The following is a 26,679-nucleotide window of genomic DNA, read 5'->3' on the forward strand; positions in this document are numbered from 1 at the left end:
TTTCGCAGAGACGTGACTCACCGAACAGCCGCCGCATCCTCTTCCGTAGGATGCAGCTCAGATAGTCTCTTCCCTCTTCGCTTTGCTGCCAGTCCGGGACGATCAGACTCCCAGCTTTGGGGAAAGGGGAGCGATGCATGGCGTCTCCTAGCAGCACTTCCGGGTTGGTCGCAAACGGATGACGTCAGATAAAGTACAGGAAATCACATGAACAGCTCAGGGGGAGCGCAGTCAGGACCACGCCCACTCGGGTTATTATTTATGAGGCTGGATAATAATTAGGCTTAACTCCTCCCCTTTCCTGTGTGCAGAGGGGAAGATAGAAGCTGCAAAGTCGCAGAAATACATAAAATAATGAGCAGTGAGTTGCAGTAGAATGGGGGGGGACAACTTTTATTTTCTTTAGTGTTGGGGGGAGGGGTGAGAGCCCCTGCCAGTGTTGGGGGGGAGAGCCTCTGTCAGTGTTGGATGGAGGGGGAGGGGTGTCATCTTCCACTGGGGACACTAGTTCTGGTGATCAGATGGATTACCTCAATTTGCAGAGATTTGCTCTCATTTCCTGTTTGGCGATGGGAGAGGAAGTGAAGGGAAATCTCCCCCATGGAGACACAGATGGCAAACATAAACTGCCAGGAGTCATAACCCTCCATTAATCCATCCAAAACGAAGAAGTCTTTATTTCTACTTTATTAAAGCAGAAAAAAAAAAACCTACCCCGTCCTGTCTCACCAGGACGGGGGCAATCTGCCCCCCATCATCCCCCAGAAATAAGACCCAATATAAAGGGATGTTGCTCCGGATGGACTGACCCCCCCCATACAGCAAACCCCATTGTCCCCCAGAAATAAGACGCAGAGCCAGAACGTGTGAAACATTATCTCATCGCAGTTTAATGGTGTCCATCGGTGTGGGGGTGACTCCGGCACTGTAAGACACGAGCAGCTTTTTTGTGTCTGGAGAGGCGTTTATGTTCCCCAAAACATACTTTGCCCCCACTCCCTCCCCCCCCCAGCCCAAGATGGCTGCTCCACAAGCAAACGGCATCACTGCAGCCCGAACAATTCCGGGATGATTCCTAAATCTCCTTCCACAGCGTCTACAGCCTAAGCCAAGGGTGCAATGTTATACTTTGTCCACAAATGAAGAGACGTCATGACACAAATAGTCTTTATGTAGAAAGAAACTTTAATAAATATTCCAGCGCCCGGACTGGCATAACTGCGAAGAACAGAGAACGTCGCCCCCCCATCCCCCGAATCCCTGTATATTGCTAGCTTAATACTCAGGTCTGCCAAAACCAAAATCCACCGTTGCAGAAGAACACTGGAGGCTCAGGAGCTCGGCCTTCCCCTATAAAGGATTCAAAGACTTGTAGCCTAAAGGCCAAGTTCACCTTTTACATAAACTGACCCATGCAGGTAAGGGGGGCTAGTAGGTTAAAATGAAAAGGGCGGCTGAGGGGCCACAGTGTAAGAACTAAAAAGGATAATCTCTTTACCTATCCTCACAGGGGAGCCTTGACGGCCATTTTGTTGTAGCCCAGAGTGATGGAAATGGGGCCACAGCAGGACTGTGAATCCTGGTGGGGATGTGAGACTAAGGAGTGTTTGCTGTAGCAGGGAAGAGCTCACTGCGCAGCTTACAGAGGACAAGGGGGCGCTCTTCACGTCTGGAGGAAATGTAATCTCTAGCCACGGAAAGGTTTCTTCACAGTAAGAGCTGTGAAAATGTGGAAAAGACTCCCTCAAGAGTTGGTTGTGGCCAGCTCAGTGGATTGCTGTAGGAAAGTCCTGGATTCTTTCTTGGATACACAGAATATAACTGGATATAACATTTATAGGGAAAGTAGATCCAGGAAATATCCGATTGCCTCTCAGGGGATCAAGAAGGATTTTTTTTCCCCTGCAGGAGCAGATTGGATCGTGCTTTGCTGGGTTTTTTTTGTCTTCCTCTGGATCAACTGTGGGTGGAGGATTATAACTTTTTTTTTTTTTTTGCAAGGGTTGAACTGGATGGACTTTTGTCTTTTTTTCAGCCAGACTAACTATGTAGATTTGATGTGCAATCACTCCTGCAATACTGGGGGTGGGTGCTCAGCATTTAATGACTGCCCTCTCCACAATGTAAATATTGGGAGTACTTCGGCTTCATGGGTCACGGGTAAGGAATTTGCATTAACAATTGTCATGTTTCACATGACTGTCATATGCCTTTAAGTGTTCTCTGTATTTTGTCTCTGCTCCTCCCTTTCTTTTGGTTTAGGGAATGCTGGATACATAGCCCCACCCCTTTTCCCAGTAAGGCATTGCCGCTCTAGCTTCTTGTCATGAAGAAGATCACATTATGATCTTTTGACCTATTCGATGTTCATTGTAAGATTCTCTCAGTTTATGGAATAAACTTCACAAGATGTCTTCTGGATTGAGGCACTGCTTGTGTTATTCAACTAAGATTGGAGTTATCGCTATCTCACCACAACTGTAAGGTACAGAGATCACACTATCAATGCTGAGATTGGAGAGACAGAACAACAATTATTTCTCTAAATGGTACTTTAAACTACTGGGGCCCCTTCTCTGCATGGGACAATTTATGTAAAACGTGGACTTCGCCTTTAAGAATTACACAGTTCAGATGTGTGCGCTGTACTTATTCTGCATCATCAGTATTGCTTCTTATAGTTTGTGGCCTGCCTCCCCAAACTGCTGACACTGCCATTGGGATGCATACCAGTCAACCAGATGACAGCAAACACCACTCCCCAAAAATGGCAGAACACCAAATATTTCATACTTCTGCCTAAATCGGCATTTCCTAAACTTTGGCCACCATCACAACCTCCTCAGTATCCGAGCGCCCCCTGTAATCCCCGAGGGTCACCGCTGTTGCCTGGCTACACTCACAGAGTCACTTAGTACACCCACTGACACTTCACGCCGAATTACACATCCCAACTTTACTATGAGCTAGCTGGCACTCTGCACTCCAAGGAGGACACTGCACTCTCCAAAACAACCAATGGCTAAGGACCTGGTCGCTTCCAATCTGTGGTTTCAGTCACCATGTTTCCTCTAGTGTCTGGACCTGGTCGCTTCCAATCTGTGGTTTCAGTTCCCATGTACCCTCTACTGTCTAGACCTAGACGCTTCCAATCTGTGGTTTCAGTCACCATGTGTCCTCTACTGTCTACACCTAGAAGCTTCCAATCTGTGGTTTCAGTCACCATGTGTCCTCTACTGTCTACACCTAGAAGCTTCCAATCTGTGGTTTCAGTCACCATGTGTCCTCTACTGCCTAGACCTAGAAGCTTCCAATCTGTGGTTTCAGTCACCATGTGTCCTCTACTGCCTAGACCTAGAAGCTTCCAATCTGTGGTTTCAGTCACCATGTGTCCTCTACTGCCTAGACCTAGAAGCTTCCAATCTGTGGTTTCAGTCACCATGTGTCCTCTACTGCCTAGACCTAGAAGCTTCCAATCTGTGGTTTCAGTCACTACATTTCCTCTAGTGTCTGGACCTGGTCGCTTCCAATCTGTGGTTTCGGTTACCATGGTTCCTCTAGTGTCTGGACCTAGACGCTTCCAATCTGTGGTTTCAGTTACCATGGTTCCTCTAGTGTCTGGACCTAGATGCTTCCAATCTGTGGTTTCAGTTACCATGGTTCCTCTAGTGTCTGGACCTAGACGCTTCCAATCTGTGGTTTCAGTTACCATGGTTCCTCTAGTGTCTGGACCTAGACGCTTCCAATTTGTGGTTTCAGTCACCATGTGGCCTCTACTGTCTAGACCTAGAAGCTTCCAATCTGTGGTTTCAGTCACTACACTTTCTCTAGTGTCTGGACCTGGTCACTTCCAAGCTGTGGTTTCAGTCACCATGGTTCCTCTAGTATCTGGACCTGGTCGCTTCCAATCTGTGGTTTCGGTCACCATGTGTCCTCTAGTGTCTGGACCTGGTCACTTCCAATCTGTGGTTTCAGTCACCATGTGTCCTCTAGTGTCTGGACCTGGTTGCTTCCAGTCTGTGGTTTCAGTCCCTAATAGGACAAAGCAATTCCTTTATCCCGCAGAGGCAGTCAGGCACTAAAGGGAGCATAGCGACTGGACATACCACCTAGTCCTGGACCAATAGTGAAACGCAGCTCTAAATCCTCCCTGCTAATGCCCTCTAGTGAATGAGAGACTACAAGGCCACACAATTGGCGTGCTTGACAGGACAAGACTTTCTTCATCATATGAAGGTCCCAGAAGCCACCACACCTGCTCTACAACTTCATACGCTCTCCTGATAACCATGAGAAGCTAGAGTAGTAGACCAGGCTTGCTGGGAGTGAGGGCAAAACGGTTTATAAAAAGGGAGATCTAGCAGAAGGAATAGCAAGATTCAAAGTCAAACCAGCCAAGCAAGCTCTATTGCTCGGTTTTGCAGTTTGTCGGTAGTGCTACCGCCTTTGCTGAGTCAACAGCTTTGCAATAAGGTTGCAGGACATCGGGGACAAGACCTGGAAAAACCTGAAAGGGCTGGTGTAAAAGTCAAAGCTGCCATCTTACTGGCTCATGGAATGGACATACAAGTCGGCCTCTGCAAAGCTTTATTATTCCAGGACAGATCACACCGGCTCATGTCGGAAATCCTGGGACAAAACCACAAAAGGGTTAAGTAGTGTAAAACGGGTCAAAAGGAATTCAGGGAGAGGGAGGGGAGGTTTCCTGTTCAAGAGTCCGTTTTCCATATTATCTTTTGGCTCGGACAAAATACAAGGCGTTGGTTTTGGGGTAATATTTGACGTTCTGTTTTTTGTCCATGAGACCCCCAAAAATGATGAGCTCCCCTCGGCCCTGAACCACTGTGTGTAAACTGGTTTCCGGAGGGCCCACCACAGAACTGTTGCTGAAAATCTTCCATTTTACCCGCCCCCGTTCCCGGGTGTCTTGAATGTCCAGTGCGTACATCTGCATAGGTTTGCAGTTCATGCTTTGATATAAGGGTTTCCCCACGTTGAGGGACTGGGGCGGGTGATGTCCTAGGCGGCGGGCGATAGGCGGGAGGGAGTGGCCGTCGCCCTGGCCTGAGACCGGACGGGCAGATACTGCTTCGGCTCCACTGCTGGGTGAACCTGGGGAGGGGAGGGTTGGAGGACTGACGGGGTTAGCTCCCCCGCTATGTGATGAAGAGGAGGGGGAAGAAGATGATGCAAGGGCTCGGACAGCTTCGAGGCCCCGGCGAAGTGCTCCTGGTGAGATGGCGGCAGATAAGGTGGAAGAGATGTGAGGGGGAGTGTGTACTCCATTGATCTGCTCCGGAGGGTTTCTACCCATAGTATCCACATCTAAGTCCCCCCGCTTCCATGTGCATTCCACCGCCCCGAGACACAGCTCCTTCTGCTCTGGTAGAGATCCCCTTCGGGCAGACAGCGGATGGGAAGCTTTGTGGTCACTGCCCTCAGCGGCAGGGGGTGAGATGACCTGCAGGGGGATGTCCAGAGATGCTGCTGGGGAGACACTCCCCCCATTAAGCACAGGAGACAGGCTGCCTTCCCGTGATCCACCGGTAGCTTGCCTCTGTGCCCGGGGCTTCAGGGTTCCCCAACGGCCGTTCACACAGGGGGCCTCATCCGGCGCTCTAACAGGTGAGTGCGAGCGGTATTCACGAGGTTCTGGAGCCAGGCCAGGCGGCGTGGCGCTGATCGGAGACGGTCGAGAGTTCAAGCTTGGACTGAGGGGTGCACGGCCGCTGGGTGCTTGGCTGAAGACCACCACGCATTGACCAACCTGCAGGAGAGAGAGAGGCAGCTTGGTTACCGCAAGAGGATTAAAAATGGAGTATGAATCATTCCAGCAACAACCACAAAGACTATCACTCAGCAACTGCTACACCCCCCCCATCAATGTCATAGAAAACAGCCAGGAGTTTGAAAAGAGGAAAAATGATTTTTGTACAAATGAGCAACAAGATTAAAGCCACCGAGTCACTGAAGTTCAAAGATGCTGATCTGCAACTTCCCACCAAGGAGCACATTCCCACCAAGAAAGACTGTACGCTCTGCCTGGCCAAGATAAGCTGTTGAGTAAGAGGGAGGGCGGGGGGGGGGGGGGGGTTCCTGAGCTGGTGTATAGGCAAGTTGCAAAGCCGATACTCATCTCTACAGCTAGCCCTTAACCCTTTTCGCTGCCAGGTCCATTTGTTGTGTGGACCTGATAGCGGGTTGGGGGGGTTTACACAGAATCCAGTGGCTGCAGCTACCAGGATTGTGTATAAAACGGACGACAGGCAGACTCCTGTCAAGTGGAAGCAGTTGGGCAGCTGTGCTTCTGCCCGATTGCTTCCACAGACCCCAGTTACTATGCCCCCCCCCATCATGTACACACTCCCGCTATGTATTCAACATGGTGGATGCCCATGGGTGGAGGGAAGAGAGGAGGAGCCAGAGAAGTGTATTGAAATGCGATCGGCATTGCAATACATTCAGTGGAGCCCAGAAGAGACACCGGGGGTCTTTGAAGCATTGCCCATAGAAAATATCGGCTGCTGAAGTTTGTCACCATTTCACAAGCAGGCGCACACAAATGTAAGGTTTGACATGTTGGGTATCTACTTACTCGCTGCAACCTCGTCTTTTATATTTTACCAAAATGTAGGTCATTTGTGTTCGTTTGTATTTTACTGAAATTTGCGGTAATTTCGTATGACATAAAAAATTGGAACTACCACTATTTTATTCTCTAGGGTGTCTGCTTTCAGAAAATAAAAAAGGCTTGGGGGTTTTTGTGATTTATTTTTTTTTTTTAAACGTGTGAAAAAAAAAAATGCAAAAACAGCTCTGGCAGCAAAAGGGTTGAATAGGTTATGTTCCTTCGTACCGCTACAACTAAAACCTATCAATCTTAAAAGATTTTTCAGCAGGGGTAAAAGAACAGGAAGTTGGTAGCGTGGCTGACTAGGGAACACTTTACTTCTGTCACAATTCATAGAATTGTACCCGCTGACGGTGAAGTCCTCGCAGATCCCCATTTCATTGACAGCTTTGCCTCCTACTATAGGCGCCTCTACAGCACGCGGGTGATGCATGCGGAGGAGGGCTTGCTAGCCTACCTGGTGCTTTTCAAACTCCCACGACTGACAGACACCTAGAAGGAAAGACTGGATGCCCCGTTACATTCGGGGAGGTGCAATAACCATCTCTGCTCTTCAGCCTGGGAAGAGCAAGTACCCTAAACCGCGAGATTCTCCAGAACACCTCCCCAGCCCAACAGGCAGGTAATTCATTGGGAGGGAGGAGATTCCGGAATCACTCATCCAATTGGATATCCATCATTCCAGAGACGACCTGGTCTTGGAAGTCCGGTACATTGGTAGAACAAGGACCCCTGACATTCGTCCCAATACCAGTAGGATCTCGAGCTGCACTCAGCAGAGGACTGCATCAAGGTCGTTAATGTCAGGAGTAATGGGAAGAGAGCCCAGAAAAAGGTCTTCAAAGACGCACAAGGTAAGTACGTCCATCACCTACAGACACCAGCACACAACTGAGGCGTGGTGGGCGGGGTTACGCCTGGGCAGGGATTCTACACATTTCCGGCCAATGTACTGGCTATAAGAAGCATTGTACATCAACTTTCATTTTGCAAAAACATTTCGCTGTAACGAGAACAAAAAAAAGAGACTTGTAATATTTTCGTCCAGCGATAAACCCCCAACAAAGAACGGCATTTCCATGATTAATGACTGTGCTGGAACTCGTGCCGCAGGTTTGTACATTACACAGGCCCCCCCATCTAGGACTCACCCTACAGGCCGGGTGACACCACAGCTCCGGCGCTCCATGCTCTTCATTCTCCACCTTCAGCTGCTGCCAGGTCCAAGGGGTTGTGTCCATATGGAGAAGCCAGGCATCCTTAAAGAGCTGCCATAGGAAGAGATATTATACACAGCTATCCAAAAACTACGATTATCTGGCATGATTTTGGAGCACATTTCAGAACACGTTTTATTGGCCTAACCAGAACACTTATGCCCAATACGCTGAGCCCCCAACACTAAGAACCTGTGCCCCGAGCAAGAACAATATAACTAAAACCCAACAACAGCTTTCCCTAGCATGCTGGACACCATCATTAGCGAACATCTTTAATACCTGTTGTAATGGTGGTAGAAGCCCAGTGCCATGCCCATCTAACACTCCCCTCCCCCACGCAGCACCTACAGGAGCGTGACCCTCTCTGAAAATGTTGAGGTACCACAAGCCAATGCACTACCTGTGGACTCCAAGCAGCGACTGCTGACGCATTGATGTCAACTTGGAGTCTGCCTGGAGCATGCATCCTAGAGTGACAACGCTGCTCCTGCATGGACAACACTGTCACCCTGAGACCGGAATACAAGACTTTTATCATTTTAGGTTTGGTTACACTTGACCCTATTCTACTGAATGCTCCTCTCCTGATGTTAGGAGCCCCTACACAGCCTGTAGTGGCAGATCTTGGCTGCAGAAGTGACTGTCACTACTAGGGATGCGCTGATACCCATTTTTTTTACCGGCGAGTACGAGTTACCGACACTTGCACTCAAGTACTCGCCGATACCAATTCCCAATACCTTTGTGGGGTGATTAGAGTTCATACAAAAGGAATGGCCTCAAATCAAATCGCATGCGATTCTATGCGGTGCAAACAGGAATGTGGCGCAATTCCTGTCCAAATTGCAAACGATTTTCCTCACCGCTGCTGTGTGAATCCAGGGTGAAGTCACTATGACAAGCTCGGGTTCACACAGGAGCAGTACGAGAAACCGCAGGCAATTCCGACAGAAAGTGCACTGCATTCCTCTTCAAATTGCATGCTATTCTTCGCAATGCGATTGGAGCCCGATCATTTTGTACGGGCTGAAAATCACAACGCAAAACGTATCGGTTCTAAGTACTGGGGCATTTGCACAAGGGGGCGCTCTTCACGTCTGGAGGAAAAGAAATGTAACCTCCAAACACGGAAAGGTTTCTTCACAGTAAGAGCTGTGAGAATGTGGAATAGACTCCCTCCAGAGTTGGGTGTGGCCAGCTCAGTGGATTGCTGTAGGAAAGTCCTGGATCCTTTCTTGGATACACAGAATATAACATTTATAGGGAACGTTGATCCAGGGAATATCCAATTGCCTCTCGGGGGATCAGGAAGGAATTTTTTCCCTGTAGGAGCAAGTTGGATCGTGCTTTGCTGGGTTTTTTTTTTGCCTTCCTCTGGATCAACTGTGGGTGGAGGATTATAACTTCTTTTTTTTTATGACTGAACTGGATGGACTTTTGTCTTTTTTCAACCAGACTATGTAACTAATCAAAAATTATGTATCGAAGCTAAAAAATATATATAGCCTATATCACCGCAGAAATATGTGAGATACTTTATATCAAACACATAATACAACTCAAACTGAGACTGGAGCCGCTATTTTAAATCAATTCAAAATAAAGGAATGAGTGACCAATATTACATCTGAGCCGATCTGCTTTAATGAATCTCCACATCTATTGGGATCGGATTTAATGCGGATTAATCACCAGCATCTGGTGAGTTCGCACTTTGATGAGTTGAGCACATCGGAGATCACGGTTGTGGTGGACACTCTTTGAAAGAAAGATTTGGACTTTATATTATGAACTGATATTTTTTCACTTTTACACGGTTTGCTGGAAGTGTTGTTTATTATATATGTTTATTTTTATTGTTTATGTATTATTTATATTTATTTATGAATTTTCCATTGTTTTATATTTCACACAATTTTGGGGATTGAATTGCATCTCATTAGCTGTTTATGGTGGTCTTCACTTATTTATGTTCCTTTAACTATAACTACTTGTGCAAAAGCTTAGCATCGGCATGGATATCGGTGCAACTCAGGTCACTACTCTTGGTAGTACATAGCGTGGTTGGGCAGCTAAAATGATGACAAGACGGAGCTCACAGAAGACGACAACACCTCTGGTTTAAAGATTGGCTCACTACTTCCCCCTCTAATGTCCGGCATCTCCCACTAAGGTCAATGTACTCTCTGCAGTAGAACAGTCACTCTGGTAACCGCTATGGGCACTAGAGGAAGCCCAATGATTTAACACTTGATAACAGGTCCTCTTGTCATTTTGGTGTAACCAGTCAGATGCTGGTATTCTCCTCCTAGATTGTAAGCTCCAAAGAGCAGGGCCCTCGATCCCCTCATGTTTTGCATTGTATTGGTATTGTTCTGTCACATGTTCTGTCCCCCTTTGTAATGTACAGCGCTGAGCCAACTATCGGCGCTTTATAAATACTGTATAATAATAATAATAATGTACGCAGCAAAGGACGAGAGCCACGCCAAGCAGACAGATGGCTGTACAAAGAAGGGAGCAATAGGGAGTAAAATAATCCTCAGGCATTGGGGGAGATTTACTAAAACTGGAGGGTGCAAAATCTGGTGCAGCTCTGCATAGAAACCAATCAGCTTCCAAGTTTCATTGTCAAAGCTTCACTGAACAAGCTGAAGTTAGAAGCTGATTGGCTCCCATGCACAGCGGCACCAGATTCTGAGTGCTCCAGTTTTAGTAAGTCATTCCACGCATGGCATGGGATCCCCGAGTTTTTTATCCCACAATGGGGGGGGGGGAGTGGGAAGGAGAAGTGCACCGGCACATCATCTACTCACAGCATTGGGTCCTCCGCAGCCGCCCAGGATGAGAATGGTCTCGTTGTCAATAACAATCTATGAGGAGGAAGAGAAACCCGTTAGGACAGACGAAGGAATAAAATGTAAGTGTGAACACGAAGAGCTGAGAGTCACGACACAACAGAAGGGTCTGTGGGAGGCAGGAAGAGAAAGCAAAAAAAGTTTAAGAAGTTCAGAATTCTTTTTTTTTTTTAGTGGAGTCTCTCATGCAGAACAGCACATAACCTCCTCCTTTGCACAGTGCATACAATCCACCACCCACTCCGACGGCAATATCCTTGATCTTGTCTTCTCCAACCGCTGCGCTCCCCACAACCTAACACCCCCTTCCCTCTCTCTGACCACAACCTGATTACCTTCTCTATCTCCTCGTCCTCCAACGCCTACCCCTCCAAATGTCACACTACTACCAGCCGTAACCTCCGCAACCTTAACCCTGCCCCCCTCCACTCTGCAGCTGATCAACTCCATGACAGCATCCTCCCCCTGTACTGCCCCGACTTGGCTATGACTGCCTACAACAACGCGATGTCAGCAGCCCTTGATTTACTAGCGCCTTTAACCACTTCCTGTCCGGACACTTTTACCCCTTCCTGTCCAGGGCAATTTTTAGCTTTCAGCGCTATCACACTTTGAATGACAATTGCGCGGTCATGCAATACTGTACCCATATGAATTTTTTACCATTTTTTTGAGACAGATAAAGCTTTATTTTGGTGGTATTTATTCACCGCTGGGATTTTTATTTTTTTTACTATGTAAATGAAAAAGTCCAAAAATTTTGAAAAAAAGTGTTTTTTTAAATAACATTTTGCAAATAAATAATATTTCATCATAAATCTTGGCCAAAATTTATTCCGTTATTTTTTTAGTAGAAAAAAAAAAAAATCCAAATTAGTTTATAACCAAAAATTATAATTTTTAAACATTTTTTTTACATTTTATTTTTTTTATATTATTATTTTTTATTTTAATTTTTTTTTCTACATACTGTCACCCTAGCAGTACAGTGTCACCATGGTGACACTGTACTACTTGTGGGGGGTGATGAAGATTTTTTTTTTTTTTTTTTTTACACTGATTGCTTTTACACCCATATAGGATGTAAAAGCAATCATTTCTCTTTCTCTCAGTCTGCATTCTTGCAGTCATTGAGAATTACTGAGTGAGCTGTGAGTGGTCACAGCTTGTCACATGGTACAAGACTGTTGTGAATAGCCTTGTACCATGTGACCTCTGTGATCATTCACAGATTTCACACATAGTAAGCAATGATGTCACAAGTGACATCTTGCTTACTACTTTGCATGTGATCACTGATTCGCCAATCAGTGATCACATGATCGGGACCTCGTACAGAGGTCCCGTCCGACGATCGGTGTTTCACTGTGTCCGGAGGACACAGCGGGCACCGGATCGCGGTGGTGCGCGCTCCCAGGGAGCGCGCACAGCTAGAAAAGGCGGGTGCCGTTTATGAACGGCAACCCGACCCTGGACCGCCACCGTCCTGCCGTTTATAAACAGCAGGTGGACTGCAAGAGGTTAACCACATGCAACATCAGACCCCGACAGCTCCAGCCCTGGCAGACTGATCACACCAAAACCCTCCAACGACAAAGTCGTGCCCTGGAGCGACTATGGCGCAGAACCAAATCCCAACAAGCCTTCACCCGCTACAAATCTGCCTTCCACACCTACACCTCCTCCCTCCACGCAGCCAAACAAGCCTACTGTGGCCAAGGCAGCAGCATAATATGCCGAGACCTGCAGAGGTCATAAGATGAGAGACTTATACCTGAGATTGTCCCCCTCGGGGAAAAGGACACGGCCCAGAAATAGCTGGCTTGGACCATGACCATTGCTCCATATCCAGAACCCAGACGTCATTGCTCCTGTGAAAGAGACGCATGTCATTAGAACACATTCTGATACATCTAGATGAGGAGATAGAGATCACAACCTGCTACACCAACATAGAACAGGGCAGTACATGTCGTCTTCTCTGCCGGTGAGACCGCTGAGAGGACAGACAGCCCACAGAGAAGGACAGACAGCAATCCTGGGGACGTATGGGGGGGGACATCAATGAGCACCTTTACAGAAGAGAACAAGTAGAGCGAACTCACATCTGCCGAGACCCAAGTGAGCCCCCGAAAACAATCATCTTGTCCCCAATAACGCAGGAGGAGTGGCCGGCCATGGGCGGAGGACCATGCGTGGTGACGATGCAGTTCCACCTGTAGAAGAATGGACAGCCAACAATCAGATAACTACAATTGTTTGACTTCTCCTCCCTCCCCCCTCTTCTGTTCAGCAGTTTACACAACAATCTGTATATATGCAGACAGGAAGATGGCTGCACAAAGGAGGAGCAACCGCACCATCAGGGAGTGGAGGAGGAAGCAGTGTGTGTCTTGGCAGATATTGGAGGAGGAAGTAGGACTGGATCAGTGATCAGAGAAAATATATTGGCTCAGATTATAGGTTTGACAGAAGGTAGGTAATCCTAGAAGGTTTCAAGGCAGAAAGTGCTAAGCAGTGAATGGAAAGTCCTAAAAAACAGGGAGAGGCATTTGGGAAACTCCGAGGAGCCTAAAGCTAAATTATCTACCGGCCTCTTCATCAACTTGCATATAAATCCGGTTTTCTTTACATACCTTATTTCAGAGCCAGTGCTGTCATCACTGGGAGTCTCTGCTTCTCTATGCAATGCAGGAAGATCATGGCTGGTGGGAGGGTGCTGTACATAGCTTCCTGAAAACATTACAGCACCCTGCCTCAATACTCCTCTCAGTGGGGTGACTCCTGGGAGGAGATATGCAAACATCAAATGCCTTGATGGGAGGGCGACAGTCTGATGAGTGGGTGTTCCTAGGCAGCCTGTATGTGCATAGGCAACACCCACATGTGATGCAGACCCTCCATGATTGAAAGAACTGAAAACCAATGAATGAAAGGGGTGGGTCCAAGGACAGTCAGGCTGGGGAGGAAAGAACTGGATGATGCTACACGTCCTCCAGCCAAGAAATGAGGCGGAGCTCTATTGGACTTGCAGCTTCGAATGCGCATTGTGAGAAGCTCACAGTGTGCAGAGAAATCAGAGTAAGCTGTTTTAGTCTAGGGGAGGAGCCGGCCCACCTGTGCCAGACCGGAGGGGAGGAGCCGGCCCACCTGTGCCAGACCGGAGGGGAGGAGCCGGCCCACCTGTGCCAGACCGGAGGGGAGGAGCCGGCCCACCTGTGCCAGACCGGAGGGGAGGAGCCGGCCCACCTGTGCCAGACCGGAGGGGAGGAGCCGGCCCACCTGTGCCAGACCGGAGGGGAGGAGCCGGCCCACCTGTGCCAGACCGGAGGGGAGGAGCCGGCCCACCTGTGCCAGACCGGAGGGGAGGAGCCGGCCCACCTGTGCCAGACCGGAGGGGAGGAGCCGGCCCACCTGTGCCAGACCGGAGGGGAGGAGCCGGCCCACCTGTGCCAGACCGGAGGGGAGGAGCCGGCCCACCTGTGCCAGACCGGAGGGGAGGAGCCGGCCCACCTGTGCCAGACCGGAGGGGAGGAGCCGGCACACCTGTGCCAGACCGGAGGGGAGGAGCCGGCACACCTGTGCCAGACCGGAGGGGAGGAGCCGGCACACCTGTGCCAGACCGGAGGGGAGGAGCCGGCACACCTGTGCCAGACCGGAGGGGAGGAGCCAGCACACCTGTGCCAGACCGGAGGGGAGGAGCCGGCACACCTGTGCCAGATGGGAGAGGAGGAGCCGGCACACCTGTGCCAGATGGGACAGGAGGAGCCGGCACACCTGTGCCAGACGGGAGGGGAGGAGCCGGAAAGGAAGCAAAGTTGTCTGCTCCCTGTGTACTAAATAAATGGAAGACTACAACACACAGCCACAGTATACACAATATCTGCATTACCAGTTCTTGGAGGGGGAGTACGTGTGGATCTCATCAAAAAATCGCTCTGGCTGATGTAATGGGTATGGGCTGGGGCGAGTCCAACCACCAAAGAGAACCAGCAGCTCCTTATAGACAACCAGGGTGGCCCCTGCCTTGGGGGAGGGGTAGGAACCTACCAGGGGAAAAAAAAAAACACACAACATTATAGACTGCTGCAAATACATTACTACTTAACTCTGGCTAAACACTTTATACACTCCAATCTGCAATTGTTTAGATCTTTCCATGTATGACCGATTGCACATTGTGTCTCAGGCTGGAGGGCCAACCCAGACGCCATTCATTATTAAATCAGATTGGGGGGGCTGGTTTGTGCCGTGTCTGTGACCACCCACTCTGCTGAAACCCATCTATTTCCCCCCCACAATGTATGAATGCTATGATACACGGGAGTGGGAGTTTTCCTGAAAAAGTGTTGTCAGCTGAAATGTAAATCGTTCTTAGCGGAGTACTCCTTTAGTCTTTTTATAGAGGAGTGAAGCAATTACATAATCCGTGTCACGTCATCCAACATGGCCAATGTCATCACCTCCACAAAGGATTTTATTATTATTATTATACAGTATTTATAAAGCGCCAATAGTTGGCTCAGCGCTGTACATTACAGAGGGGGACAGAACATGTGACAGAACAATACCAATACAATGTGATACATGAGGGGATCGAGGGCCCTGCTCTTTCGAGCTTACAATCTAGGAGGGAGGGGATGGTGGCACAGGAGGAGATAGCTGTGGGGGATGGAGTGGTAGGAAGAGTGGAGGAGGTCAGCAAGTTAGCAGGGGGTGGGGTAGGCTTCCATGAAGAGATGGGTTTTCAGGGTGCGCCTAAAGGAGAGGAGAGTAGGTGATAATCTGATGGGTTGGGGCAGGGAGTTCCAGAGGATGGGTGACACCCTGCAGAAGTCCTGGAGGCGGGCATGGGAGGAGGAGACCAGGGAACTAGAGAGAAGGAGGTCTTGTGAGGAGCGGAGTGTGCGTGTTGGGTGGTACTTGGATATTAGGTCAGTGATGTAGTTGGGTGCAGTATGATGGACGGCTTTGTATGTCAGTGTTAGGATTTTAAATTTGATCCGTTGCGCAATCGGAAGCCAGTGGAGGGATTGGCAGAGGGGGGTGGAGGACACTGAGTGGAAGCCAGTGGAGGGATTGGCAGAGGGGGGTGGAGGACACTGAGTGGAAGCCAGTGGAGGGATTGGCAGAGGGGGGTGGAGGACACTGAGTGGAAGCCAGTGGAGGGATTGGCAGAGGGGGGTGGCGGAAACGGAGCGTTTGGAAAGGTGAATGAGTCTGGCAGCCGTATTCAGGATGGACTGCAGCGGGGATAGCCTGTGGTGAGGCAGGCCAGTGAGGAGGGAGTTGCAGTAGTCAAGGCGTGATATGATGAGGGAGTGGATGAGCTGTTTAGTGGTTTCTGGGGTTAGGAACGTGCGGATTTTGGCGATGTTGCGGAGGCGGAGTCTGCATGTTGCGGAGGCGGAGTCTGCATGTTGCGGAGGTGGAGTCTGCATGTTGCGGAGGCGGAGTCTGCATGTTGCGGAGGTGGAGTCTGCACGAGTTTGTTAAAGATTGGACTTGGGGCTGGAAGGATAGGTTGGAGTCCAGAATGACACCAAGTACTCTGGCCTGCAGAGCGGGTTTGATATTGGCGTTGTTGGATGTGATGTAGAAGTCAATGGGGGGTGGGGTTCGGGCTGGGGGGAAGACAAGGAGCTCGGTTTTGGAGAGATTCAGTTTAAGGAAGTGGAGCGACATCCAATCTGATATGTCGCTCAGTAGGTGTGTGATTCGGGCAGAGACCGAGGGGGTGAGGTGGGGGGTTGAGAGATAGATTTGTGTGTCGTCGGCATAGAGGTGGTAGTTGAAGCCGTGAGAGTGTATGAGTTGGCCAAGGGAGGAGGTATAGATGGAGAAGAGAAGGGGCCCGAGGACAGAGCCTTGAGGGACCCCAACAGAGAGGGGGAGTGAGGGGGAGGTGGTAGCATTATAGGTAACGCTGAAAGAGCATTGTGACAGGTAGGATGAGAGCCAGGAGAGAGCAGAATCTCTGAGGCCGAGGGAGTGTATTGGACTCAATACATCGGTCAGCCATGACATTCTGACCACGCACCATAACCCACCTAGGCATGGACTCCACTAGACCTCTGAAGGTACGCTGTGGTATCGGCACCAAGACTTCACTTGCAGATCCTTTAAGTTGGGAGGTGCAGCCCGGGACCCGGCCGCCACCTACAGGGGCCATTGTCAGCAGATAATTGATGTGCTTCACTTCACCTGTATGTGGTCATAATGTTATGGCTGATCAGTGTATATCTGGAGGGCGGTGATGTCACTCTCGTACAATATATCTGGAGAGCGGTGATGTCACTCCCATACAATATATCTGGAGAGCGGTGATGTCACACCCATAGAATATATCTTATATCTGGAAGGCGGTGATGTCACTCTGTATAATATATCTTATATCTGGAGGGCGGTGATGTCACTCCTGTATAATATATCTTATATCTGGAGGGCGGTGATGTCACTCTGTATAATATATCTTATATCTGGAGGGCGGTGATGTCACTCCTGTATAATATATCTTATATCTGGAGGGCGGTGATGTCACTCCTGTATAATATATCTTATATCTGGAGGGCGGTGATGTCACTCTGTATAATATATCTTATAGCTGGAGAGCAGTGATGTCACTCCCGTATAATACATCATAGCTGGAGAGCGGTGATGTCACTCCCGTATAATACATCATATCTGGAGAGCGGTGATGTCACTCCCGTATAATACATCATATCTGGAGAGCGGTGATGTCACTCCCGTATAATACATCATAGCTGGAGAGCGGTGATGTCACTCCCGTATAATACATCATAGCTGGAGAGCGGTGATGTCACTCCCGTATAATACATCATATCTGGAGAGCAGTGATGTCACTCCCGTATAATACATCATATCTGGAGAGCAGTGATGTCACTCTGTATAATATATCTTATAGCTGGAGAGCAGTGATGTCACTCTGTATAATATATCTTATAGCTGGAGAGCAGTGATGTCACTCCCGTATAATACATCATAGCTGGAGAGCAGTGATGTCACTCAGTATATCTTATATCTGGAGGGTGGTGATGTCACTCTGTACAATTAATCCCGCCCACTTTCAGGTGTCACTGTAACCATATAATCAATGTTCTTCACTTTACCTGTCAGTGGTCATAATGTTCTGGCTGATGGGTGTATATGTAGAACATTTTGCCTTAGCTAGGCCTCAGGGAGGGAGAAAAGCCTCCAGACATTCCTTGGCTGCAGCACAGACTCCTGGGAATCCGCACAGAATCACCATGGACCTCCCTGACGCCAGCAATCAATGGGAAAAATTCCTGCCAGCTTCCCACGGGACTGTTGGGCACCGACATGTATACATTGCAGAGCTCTCCTCTGTAATATCGGGCCTATGGGACAAGACGCTGGGGGTCTGCTCAGTTCATGCAGACACTACAACGCCCCCCCGGGGTACAGGACAGGTGTCACGGGTGTAAGGAAGTGCAGACAATCTGAATGTGAGCAGCACTGAGAACATCCTGGGATGATTATAGAGGGAGGAAATATCTGCAGCTCTGATTTCCAATCCTGCTGCCAGCGTGGGAAGAGGCGAGTGTGAACAATTGTCGGGGGGGGGGGGCAATCTCAGGGAGGGCGGTGAATGCCCCCCCCCTCACACACAGGCAGATCTGGAGTCACTGGCCCCAGAGGGTTCCCATTGGCCCCCATACAATCCATGAGTTCTCCAACTCCACAACGCCCCCCCCCCCCCCTCCTGACCCCACACAGTACCAGGCCCGGCATGAAAACACATGAAACCCATTCATTCTTCACACCACACAATCCCAGTTCAGTGTGTAGGATGACATCTGCTCCGGGGGACAGGATACGCCACTTCCTGGAGACTCCATCCTATGGGGGAAGAATTCCCACACTCTCCTTCCTGGTGATCGGGATCTTCTATTCTTATGAATAAGTGACCGCAGACCCCAGCAAGCTGCGGGAATCGTGGGAGGAAGACAAGGCATGGGACTGCAGGGAAGATTCGAGAAAACATCTCAGGAATGAAGGCTCCATGAGAACCTGCGAGGTGCTCCGGTGCTGCCCCCTGCGGCCGGAACTTCCAAGCCGATGTGTGAGAACGACACCTGAGCATGTTCTAACACCGGCATCTGGGCGCCCTTCCAGGCTGGATGAGCTCATCGATGAGAAGCTGCCTATGGCCTTGTCCTAGAAGGAGAGAACAGGGTGGGATGGTGGCGGGGCCCCACCCGTGGGATACCTCTGTGCCGCACATTCTCAGGACAAGGACTGGGAATTCCCATTCCGGCTGCAGAATGATGAAAAACCAGCAATTTATCTCCTCGTCACTGAAGCCTGACAGCTCGCCAGAAGGAACCTGCAGGCTCAGCCCGGAATATAACATGTCTGTATATGGAAGCAGTGCAAGTGTTAGACCGCATCAGTCTGGGGAATACACGCAGTCTCCTGCAGAAACTCCCAATGGCCAATCTGTCTGTCATATTAACGAGGACCTGACCCCCCCCCAAATGAGGTCAACTTAGCCTCTCTGTTCAGCCCGGAATATAACATGTCTGTATATGGAAGCAGTGCAAGTGTTAGACCGCATCAGTCTGGGGAATACACGCAGTCTCCTGCAGGAACTCCCAATGGCCAATCTGTCTGTCATATTAACGAGGACCTGACCCCCCCCCCCCCCCCAAATGAGGTCAACTCAGCCTCTCTGTTCAGCCCGGAATATAACATGTCTGTATATGGAAGCAGTGCAAGTGTTAGACCGCATCAGTCTGGGGAATACACGCAGTCTCCTGCAGGAACTCCCAATGGCCAATCTGTCTGTCATATTAACGAGGACCTGACCCCCCCCCCCCCCCAAATGAGGTCAACTCAGCCTCTCTGTTCAGCCCGGAATATAACATGTCTGTATATGGAAGCAGTGCAAGTGTTAGACCGCATCAGTCTGGGGAATACACGCAGTCTCCTGCAGGAACTCCCAATGGCCAATCTGTCTGTCATATTAACGAGGACCTGACCCCCCCCCCCCAAAGTGAGGTCAACTCAGCCTCTCTGTTCAGCCCGGAATATAACATGTCTGTATATGGAAGCAGTGCAAGTGTTAGACCGCACCAGTCTGGGGAATACACGCAGTCTCCTGCAGGAACTCCCAATGGCCAATCTGTCTGTCATATTAACGAGGACCTGACCCCCCCCCCCCAAAGTGAGGTCAACTCAGCCTCTCTGTTCAGCCCGGAATATAACATGTCTGTATATGGAAGCAGTGCAAGTGTTAGACCGCACCAGTCTGGGGAATACACTCAGTCTCCTGCAGAAACTCCCAATGGCCAATCTGTCTTTCATATTAATGAGGACCTAACCCCCCCAAAGTGAGGTCAACTTAGCCTCTCTGTTAACCCCCGGGAGCCAATTCTGCTCCAGCACCCCCTACAAACTGGAAAAAAAAAAAAAAAAGTGTACTTGTAAAAAAAAAATATAAGAAAATTAAAAACATCAGTTTATAAAACACAAAAAAAGTACAAAAAAGTCTAAAACAATAACAGTGTAAAACTGCAAATATTTACTGCATTGCAGCTTACCAATTCTCAGATGTGGTGGCTGCATTAGCTTTCTTTACCTTTATTTTTACCGGATGATCCAGCCAGTCAGTCTGTTTTTCAACAGACCGAGCTGTCGTGCAGATGTAGCAGAGGGAAGAGACAAACCATTTACCATCGACAGGGAGTGCTTACAATGATCAGCTTTTATGTAAAGTCTTTATCCCAGAAGTAAAAAAAAAAACCTCTTATTATACGTGCATGAAAACTGAAGGAAACTAATGTGCAGATTTCACTTGCAGACACATCAGTTTACATGCACGCTTCAATGAGTTTTATACACGTTTACACTGATTATAACAGTGTGAGCTGCAGTTGGTTTTCAATTTCTTAGTATATCTAAATCTGTTAGTCCATCCAAACCCCCCCCCCCCCCCCGAATGGCAATGCTGCTGTCCAAAAGGTGACTCCCGCTTATACAGGAGGTGTGCTACTGGCCAGATCGACAGGTGAAAACAGAGGGAAGAAGAAGAGGAAGAGGAAGAGGAAGAAGAGGAAGAAGAGGAAGAGGAAGAAGAGGAAGAAGAAGAGGAAGAGGAAGAAGAAGAGGAAGAGGAAGAAGAGGAAGAAGAAGAGGAAGAGGAAGAAGAGGAAGAAGAAGAGGAAGAGGAAGAAGAAGAGGAAGAGGAAGAGGAAGAGGAAGAAGAGGAAGAGGAAGAGGAAGAAGAGGAAGAAGAAGAGGAAGAGGAAGAAGAGGAAGAAGAAGAGGAAGAGGAAGAAGAGGAAGAAGAAGAGGAAGAGGAAGAAGAGGAAGAAGAAGAGGAAGAGGAAGAAGAGGAAGAAGAGGAAGAGGAAGAAGAGGAAGAAGAAGAGGAAGAAGAGGAAGAAGAGGAAGAAGAGGAAGAGGAAGAGGAAGAGGAAGAAGAGGAAGAAGAGGAAGAAGAGGAAGAAGAGGAAGAAGAGGAAGAAGAGGAAGAGGAAGAAGAGGAAGAGGAAGAAGAGGAAGAGGAAGAAGAGGAAGAGGAAGAAGAGGAAGAGGAAGAAGAGGAAGAGGAAGAAGAGGAAGAGGAAGAGGAAGAGGAAGAAGAAGAGGAAGAAGAAGAGGAAGAAGAAGAGGAAGAAGGAAGAGGAAGGAGGAAGAGGAAGGAGGAAGAGGAAGAAGAAGAGGAAGGAGGAAGAGGAGGAAGAGGAGGAAGAGGAGGAAGAAGAGGAAGAGGAAGAAGAAGAGGAAGAGGAAGAGGAAGACGAAGAGGAAGAAGAAGACGAAGAGGAAGAAGAAGAGGAAGAAGAAGAGGAAGAGGAAGAAGAAGAGGAAGAGGAAGAAGAAGACGAAGAGGAAGAAGAGGAAGAGGAAGAAGAGGAAGAAGAAGAAGAAGAGGAAGAAGAAGAAGAAGAAGAAGAAGAGGAAGAGGAAGAGGAAGAAGAGGAAGAGGAAGAAGAATAAGAGGAAGAAGAAGAAGAAGAAGAAGAAGAGGAAGAGGAAGAAGAGGAAGAGGAAGAAGAGGAGGAAGAGGAAGAAGAGGAAGAGGAAGAGGAAGAAGAGGAAGAAGAAGAGGAAGAAGAAGAAGAAGAGGAAGAAGAAGAGGAAGAAGAAGAGGAAGAAGAGGAAGAAGAAGAGGAAGAAGAAGAGGAAGAAGAAGAGGAAGAAGAAGAAACTAATGCAGCCACTTCATATTACATTTTGGATTTAATTTCACATTAAGGCCACATGAATATAGGCACATTTTCCCATACAGAGTAAACAATCTACGTATTTTTGGTGCCCAGGATGTCCTGGTTCTGCGTACAGCTGACAGCGTGCACTCAGGACATTAACGTGGTTGTAAAGGGTTTTTTTTTTTGTTGTTTTTTTTATACCTTTATGCATTCTCTGCATTAAGGTAAAAAAAAAAACCTTTAAAAATAGTATTCTCCCCCCTGCCCCCACCTAAAGACTCACCTGAGCCTGACGTCGGACAGCTCTGCGCACATCTGCAGCAGCTCTTCTGTGTATCTGAATAGGAAGTGGCTTTGGCACTCGGCGGGGAGTACAGACTGTAGGGTTGATTTACTGAAACTGGAGAGTGCAAAACCTGGTGCAGAAGTGCATGGCGGCCAATCAGCTTCTACCTTCAGCGTGTTCAGTGAAGCTTTGGCAATAAAACCTGGAATCTGATTGGTTTCTGTGCAGAGCTGCACCAGCTTTTGCACCCTCCAGTTTTAGTAAATCCCCCCCAATATGGTGTTGTACTTACAATACTACAAACACAACAACTCCCCTATACAATAATGAAAAATAAATTCCCTTTCAGTGACACCATAGACATGGAACTGTACTACAACGCACCTCCCTCAATTGTGTCCTGAACACCGACATCAGACAAATATGCGGCCTCACAGAACTGGGCTTTTTTTCCCGCTGGGTCGCATTTTGGAAAACCTGTCTTTGTGCTGGGAGCGTGCCGCACAGGGCGCTCCCAGCACAAAGACTGGGGTGTCACGGAGAGCCCTGGGTCCCGTTCTAACGATCGAGACCCGGGACTCCCGACTCTGGGTCACATGATCGCTGTGATAGCCTCTGATTGGTTATCACAGCGATCAGTCACTGTATAGCCTGCCCCCTTTGTTTATAATTTTCTCTATGAATGGAGGAGAGAGATGAATTGTATTTCTCCATCTCCTGGCATAGAGGAAAAAAAGAAAATGTTAAAAATAAATAAATGAATAAATATTTAAAAATAACTGAAAAAAATAAAGAAAAAATACCTAGATGAAGGTTTGATCTAGTTCAGTGTCAGGGTTAGTGTTTGCGTTAATGTCAGGGTCAAAAGTCAGGTGTTTTTTTAAATTAGTGTCAGTGTGTTTTGGGTAAAAAAAAAAAAAAATGTGCACTATTGTTTCTGGGCTGTACTCCGGGTACAAGCAACAAATAACATACACATATATGGTATCGCTGCAATCGGCAGGAGCTGGAAAATTTATTTTGGGTTGTTCTTTGGTGGTAGGTTACGGTAGTAACAAGAAACACACAGCTAAATAAAAAAAAATATTTTTTTTTTTTACTATTTTGGGCCAGTTTTCCTTTGATAATAACATTTTTATTTTTTTTTTAAATAAATATCAGGCGATATCCATGACCATTTACCACCAAATGAAAGCCCAATTTGTCCTGAATAAAACGCGGTATAAGCCATCTAGATGTACAAAGTAGTTGTGATGATATGTACGGTTTTACTAACAAATTGCAAAATTGTGCTTAGGCATTAAGATTTGTTTTACCTTTAGGCGTGAAGGGGTTAACTAAGTGCATGCATCAGTAAAGTGCATAAATCAATAACACAATATTTCAACCATAACAATCACTGTGCAATACAGTACATACATATTGTGAATATAAATTCTGTGCAAAAGTCAGCAACAAGTCTCTGCGTGAGGCACCCATGTCCAATAAACAGTGTTAAGAGTCAGAGTTCGTAAAGTGCTCTTAAAAAAAGTGTTTTGTGCCCAGAGGTAGAAAATGGAAAATATTGGCACTTCAAATAAGCTGCTAGCAGGCTACAGCTAGCTGTAAAAAATGCTGAAGCATGCTAGCAGCTTACCTAAAGTAGCAATCGGCGCCCCCATTAGGACCCGCCCTCCACAATCGGCGCCCCCCATTAGGACCCGCCCTCCACAATCGGCGCCCCCCATTAGGACCCGCCCTCCACAATCGGCGCCCCCCATTAGGACCCGCCCTCCACAATCGGCGCCCCCCATTAGGACCCGCCCTCCACAATCGGCGCCCCCATTAGGACCCCGCCCTCCACAATCGGCGCCCCCATTAGGACCCGCCCTCCACAATCGGCGCCCCCATTAGGACCCGCCCTCCACAATCGGCGCCCCCATTAGGACCCGCCCTCCACAATCGGCGCCCCCATTAGGACCCCGCGTTCCACAATCGGCGCCCCCATTAGGACCCGCGTTCCACAATCGGCGCCCCCATTAGGACCCGCGTTCCACAATCGGCGCCCCCATTAGGACCCGCGTTCCACAATCGGCGCCCCCATTAGGACCCGCGTTCCACAATCGGCGCCCCCATTAGGACCCGCGTTCCACAATCGGCGCCCCCATTAGGACCCGCGTTCCACAATCGGCGCCCCCATTAGGACCCCGCGTTCCACAATCGGCGCCCCCATTAGGACCCGCGTTCCACAATCGGCGCCCCCATTAGGACCCGCGTTCCACAATCGGCGCCCCCATTAGGACCCGCGTTCCACAATCGGCGCCCCCATTAGGACCCGCGTTCCACAATCGGCGCCCCCATTAGGACCCGCGTTCCACAATCGGCGCCCCCATTAGGACCTGCGTTCCACAATCGGCGCCCCCATTAGGACCCGCGTTGGTACTTTAAAAGCTTCAACACTGAAAGCTCTGCAGACGCTTTGGTAAACCTTGCTGCTCTTACACAAGCGGAGGCCCAAGTGAAGCAGCCATGAGGTCATTGTATGGTAGGAGTGTGAATGGGATGAGTAAACGAGGGGCTGAAATACCTTCCAGGTTCCCTCTGGTGCCGGTCACATGATGAAACGCTGATGCGTTCAACAACATCACAACTGCTGAAGTGGAAGATCATTAAAGCTGCTCTCTGATCCTCCTCTTCAGACATCACATGGCCGGCACTGAAAAGCCTGAAGCAGCGTTTTCTCCAGAAAAGCTATTTGAGCCCCTCTTACCTTAAGTCTGTCTCAGCAAAAATGGTGACATCTGAGTCCAGGTCCGCAGTGACACAAACATGGCAGTCATCCACTCACCAGAGGCCAAGGGCCGGATCCATTCCTTGCTGTTCAGGTCCAGCCGCCACAGGTCATTGAATGCTGCGTTACAGCTACTCTGCGTGCAGCCGCCGAACACATACATGGACTGGTTGGAGTCGTAGTAACATGCACCTGAGAGGGAAACAAGGGGACACGTCATACACAACGGTCATTGAAACTACTCCCTTAGCATCAAACAGATGGACCTCACCCAGACTAACAAATAAATTAGGTTTTCAGTGAAAAAAAAAAAAGTGACCGAAAACCGACTTTTTGCTACGAGGGAACACAGACAGTTCTTGGCTTTGTCCCTGATAAATGTGACCTGGTAATCCTGCACAATGGTTGTGTTTTACTGCTCACAATACCAGCCTATGAGAGGAGCCGCTCATGGAAAACATTGTCCCTCCTGCTTGTCCCACACTTTATCTCAGCAGGCGTTAGACAGACAATGTACTTCCTGTTTGGAGGATATTTTATCTCAGCAGGTGAGAGGCAGAGGAGCTGAGTGAGTGCAGTTATATTACAGAGCTCCCTCTCGTGGCCCACAGAGCTCCCTCTCGTGGCCCACAGAGCTCCCTCTCGTGGCCCACAGAGCTCCCTCTCGTGGCCCACAGAGCTCCCTCTCGTGGCCCACAGAGCTCCCTCTCGTGGCCCACAGAGCTCCCTCTCGTGGCCCACAGAGCTCCCTCTCGTGGCCCACAGAGCTCCCTCTCGTGGCCCACAGAGCTCCCTCTCGTGGCCCACAGAGCTCCCTCTCGTGGCCCACAGAGCTCCCTCTCCTCACTCCCCCCCATGTCCTTGTGAGTCAACCATACAGGTCTAGGAAGCACTCTGCAGATATCGTGCCCCGAGGATGGCTGTACTAAGCCTGCACGAAGGACCGACCATCTGAGCCTGCTGGCAGGACCCCTACACAGGGGATTTGTCATCAATGCAAGAGAACTTGAACTGTCAGTTGGCAGATATTTTACAAACTGACATTGTCACGTCTCTGCCGGTCACAGGCCAGGAGAACGGACAGCCAGTCATTACACCATGGCCTTACAAGAAGCTGCAATCTGCAGCCGGAGGGCATGTTCTCCTACACCAGGGGTAGGCAACCTGAGAGCCGCAGGACTACAAGTTCCATCATGCCTCTGCAAGTCATAGCTGTAACTGTCAGTTTTGTAATCTTTGCAATGCCTCATGGGAAATGTAGTGCCACAACAGCTAGAGAGCCGCAGGTTGCGTACCCCTGTCCTACACTGACACCCCGGGGTCACCACGCTGTCACTCATTCACTAGCACAGTCCGCCCCTAGAGCCTAAAGCCTGATTTCTCAGGGAGCCTGGAGCAGACAGACATCAGAGGACACACAGGTAAGGCTGCTGACAGAAGCCACAGGGCCCCATGCAGCAAACCTGACAGGGCCCCCACCCCCAAAAATCACAGTTTAATATTCTGCAGCTATGAATGAACACAGTGAGTGATCAGTACCGATCATTCATTGTGTTCATTCCAGAAAGGAAGGGGCAATTATTGGAACTGATCCCCTGTATGGCTCTCTCTATAGCAGCTGAAAGCCAGCAGGAGGGAGAGGAGAAGTCGTTGGCTTTCAGCTGCTGCAGAGAGAGGCATAGAGGGGATCAGTTCCAATAATTGTCACCCCCCCAC

General features: G+C 49.0%; 1 protein-coding gene across 1 annotated transcript; it reads right to left on the reverse strand.

Moving 5' to 3' along the window:
- Window positions 1-1,164: 1,164 nt before the first annotated feature.
- FBXO42 (F-box protein 42) lies at window positions 1,165-25,155 on the reverse strand (the record flags this gene model as incomplete). Its single annotated transcript, XM_089666770.1, has 7 exons — window positions 1,165-5,767; window positions 7,783-7,899; window positions 10,668-10,724; window positions 12,484-12,580; window positions 12,815-12,925; window positions 14,602-14,755; window positions 25,021-25,155. Coding segments are annotated over 7 exons (1,709 nt in total), but the record flags the coding sequence as incomplete, so codon positions are not given.
- Window positions 25,156-26,679: the final 1,524 nt, after the last annotated feature.

The sequence above is a fragment of the Staurois parvus genome, unplaced genomic scaffold, assembly GCF_062004578.1.
Source record: "Staurois parvus isolate SC_StPar_1 unplaced genomic scaffold, SC_StPar_1.0 ptg002830l, whole genome shotgun sequence".
In the NCBI taxonomy this organism is placed as follows: domain Eukaryota; kingdom Metazoa; phylum Chordata; class Amphibia; order Anura; family Ranidae; genus Staurois; species Staurois parvus.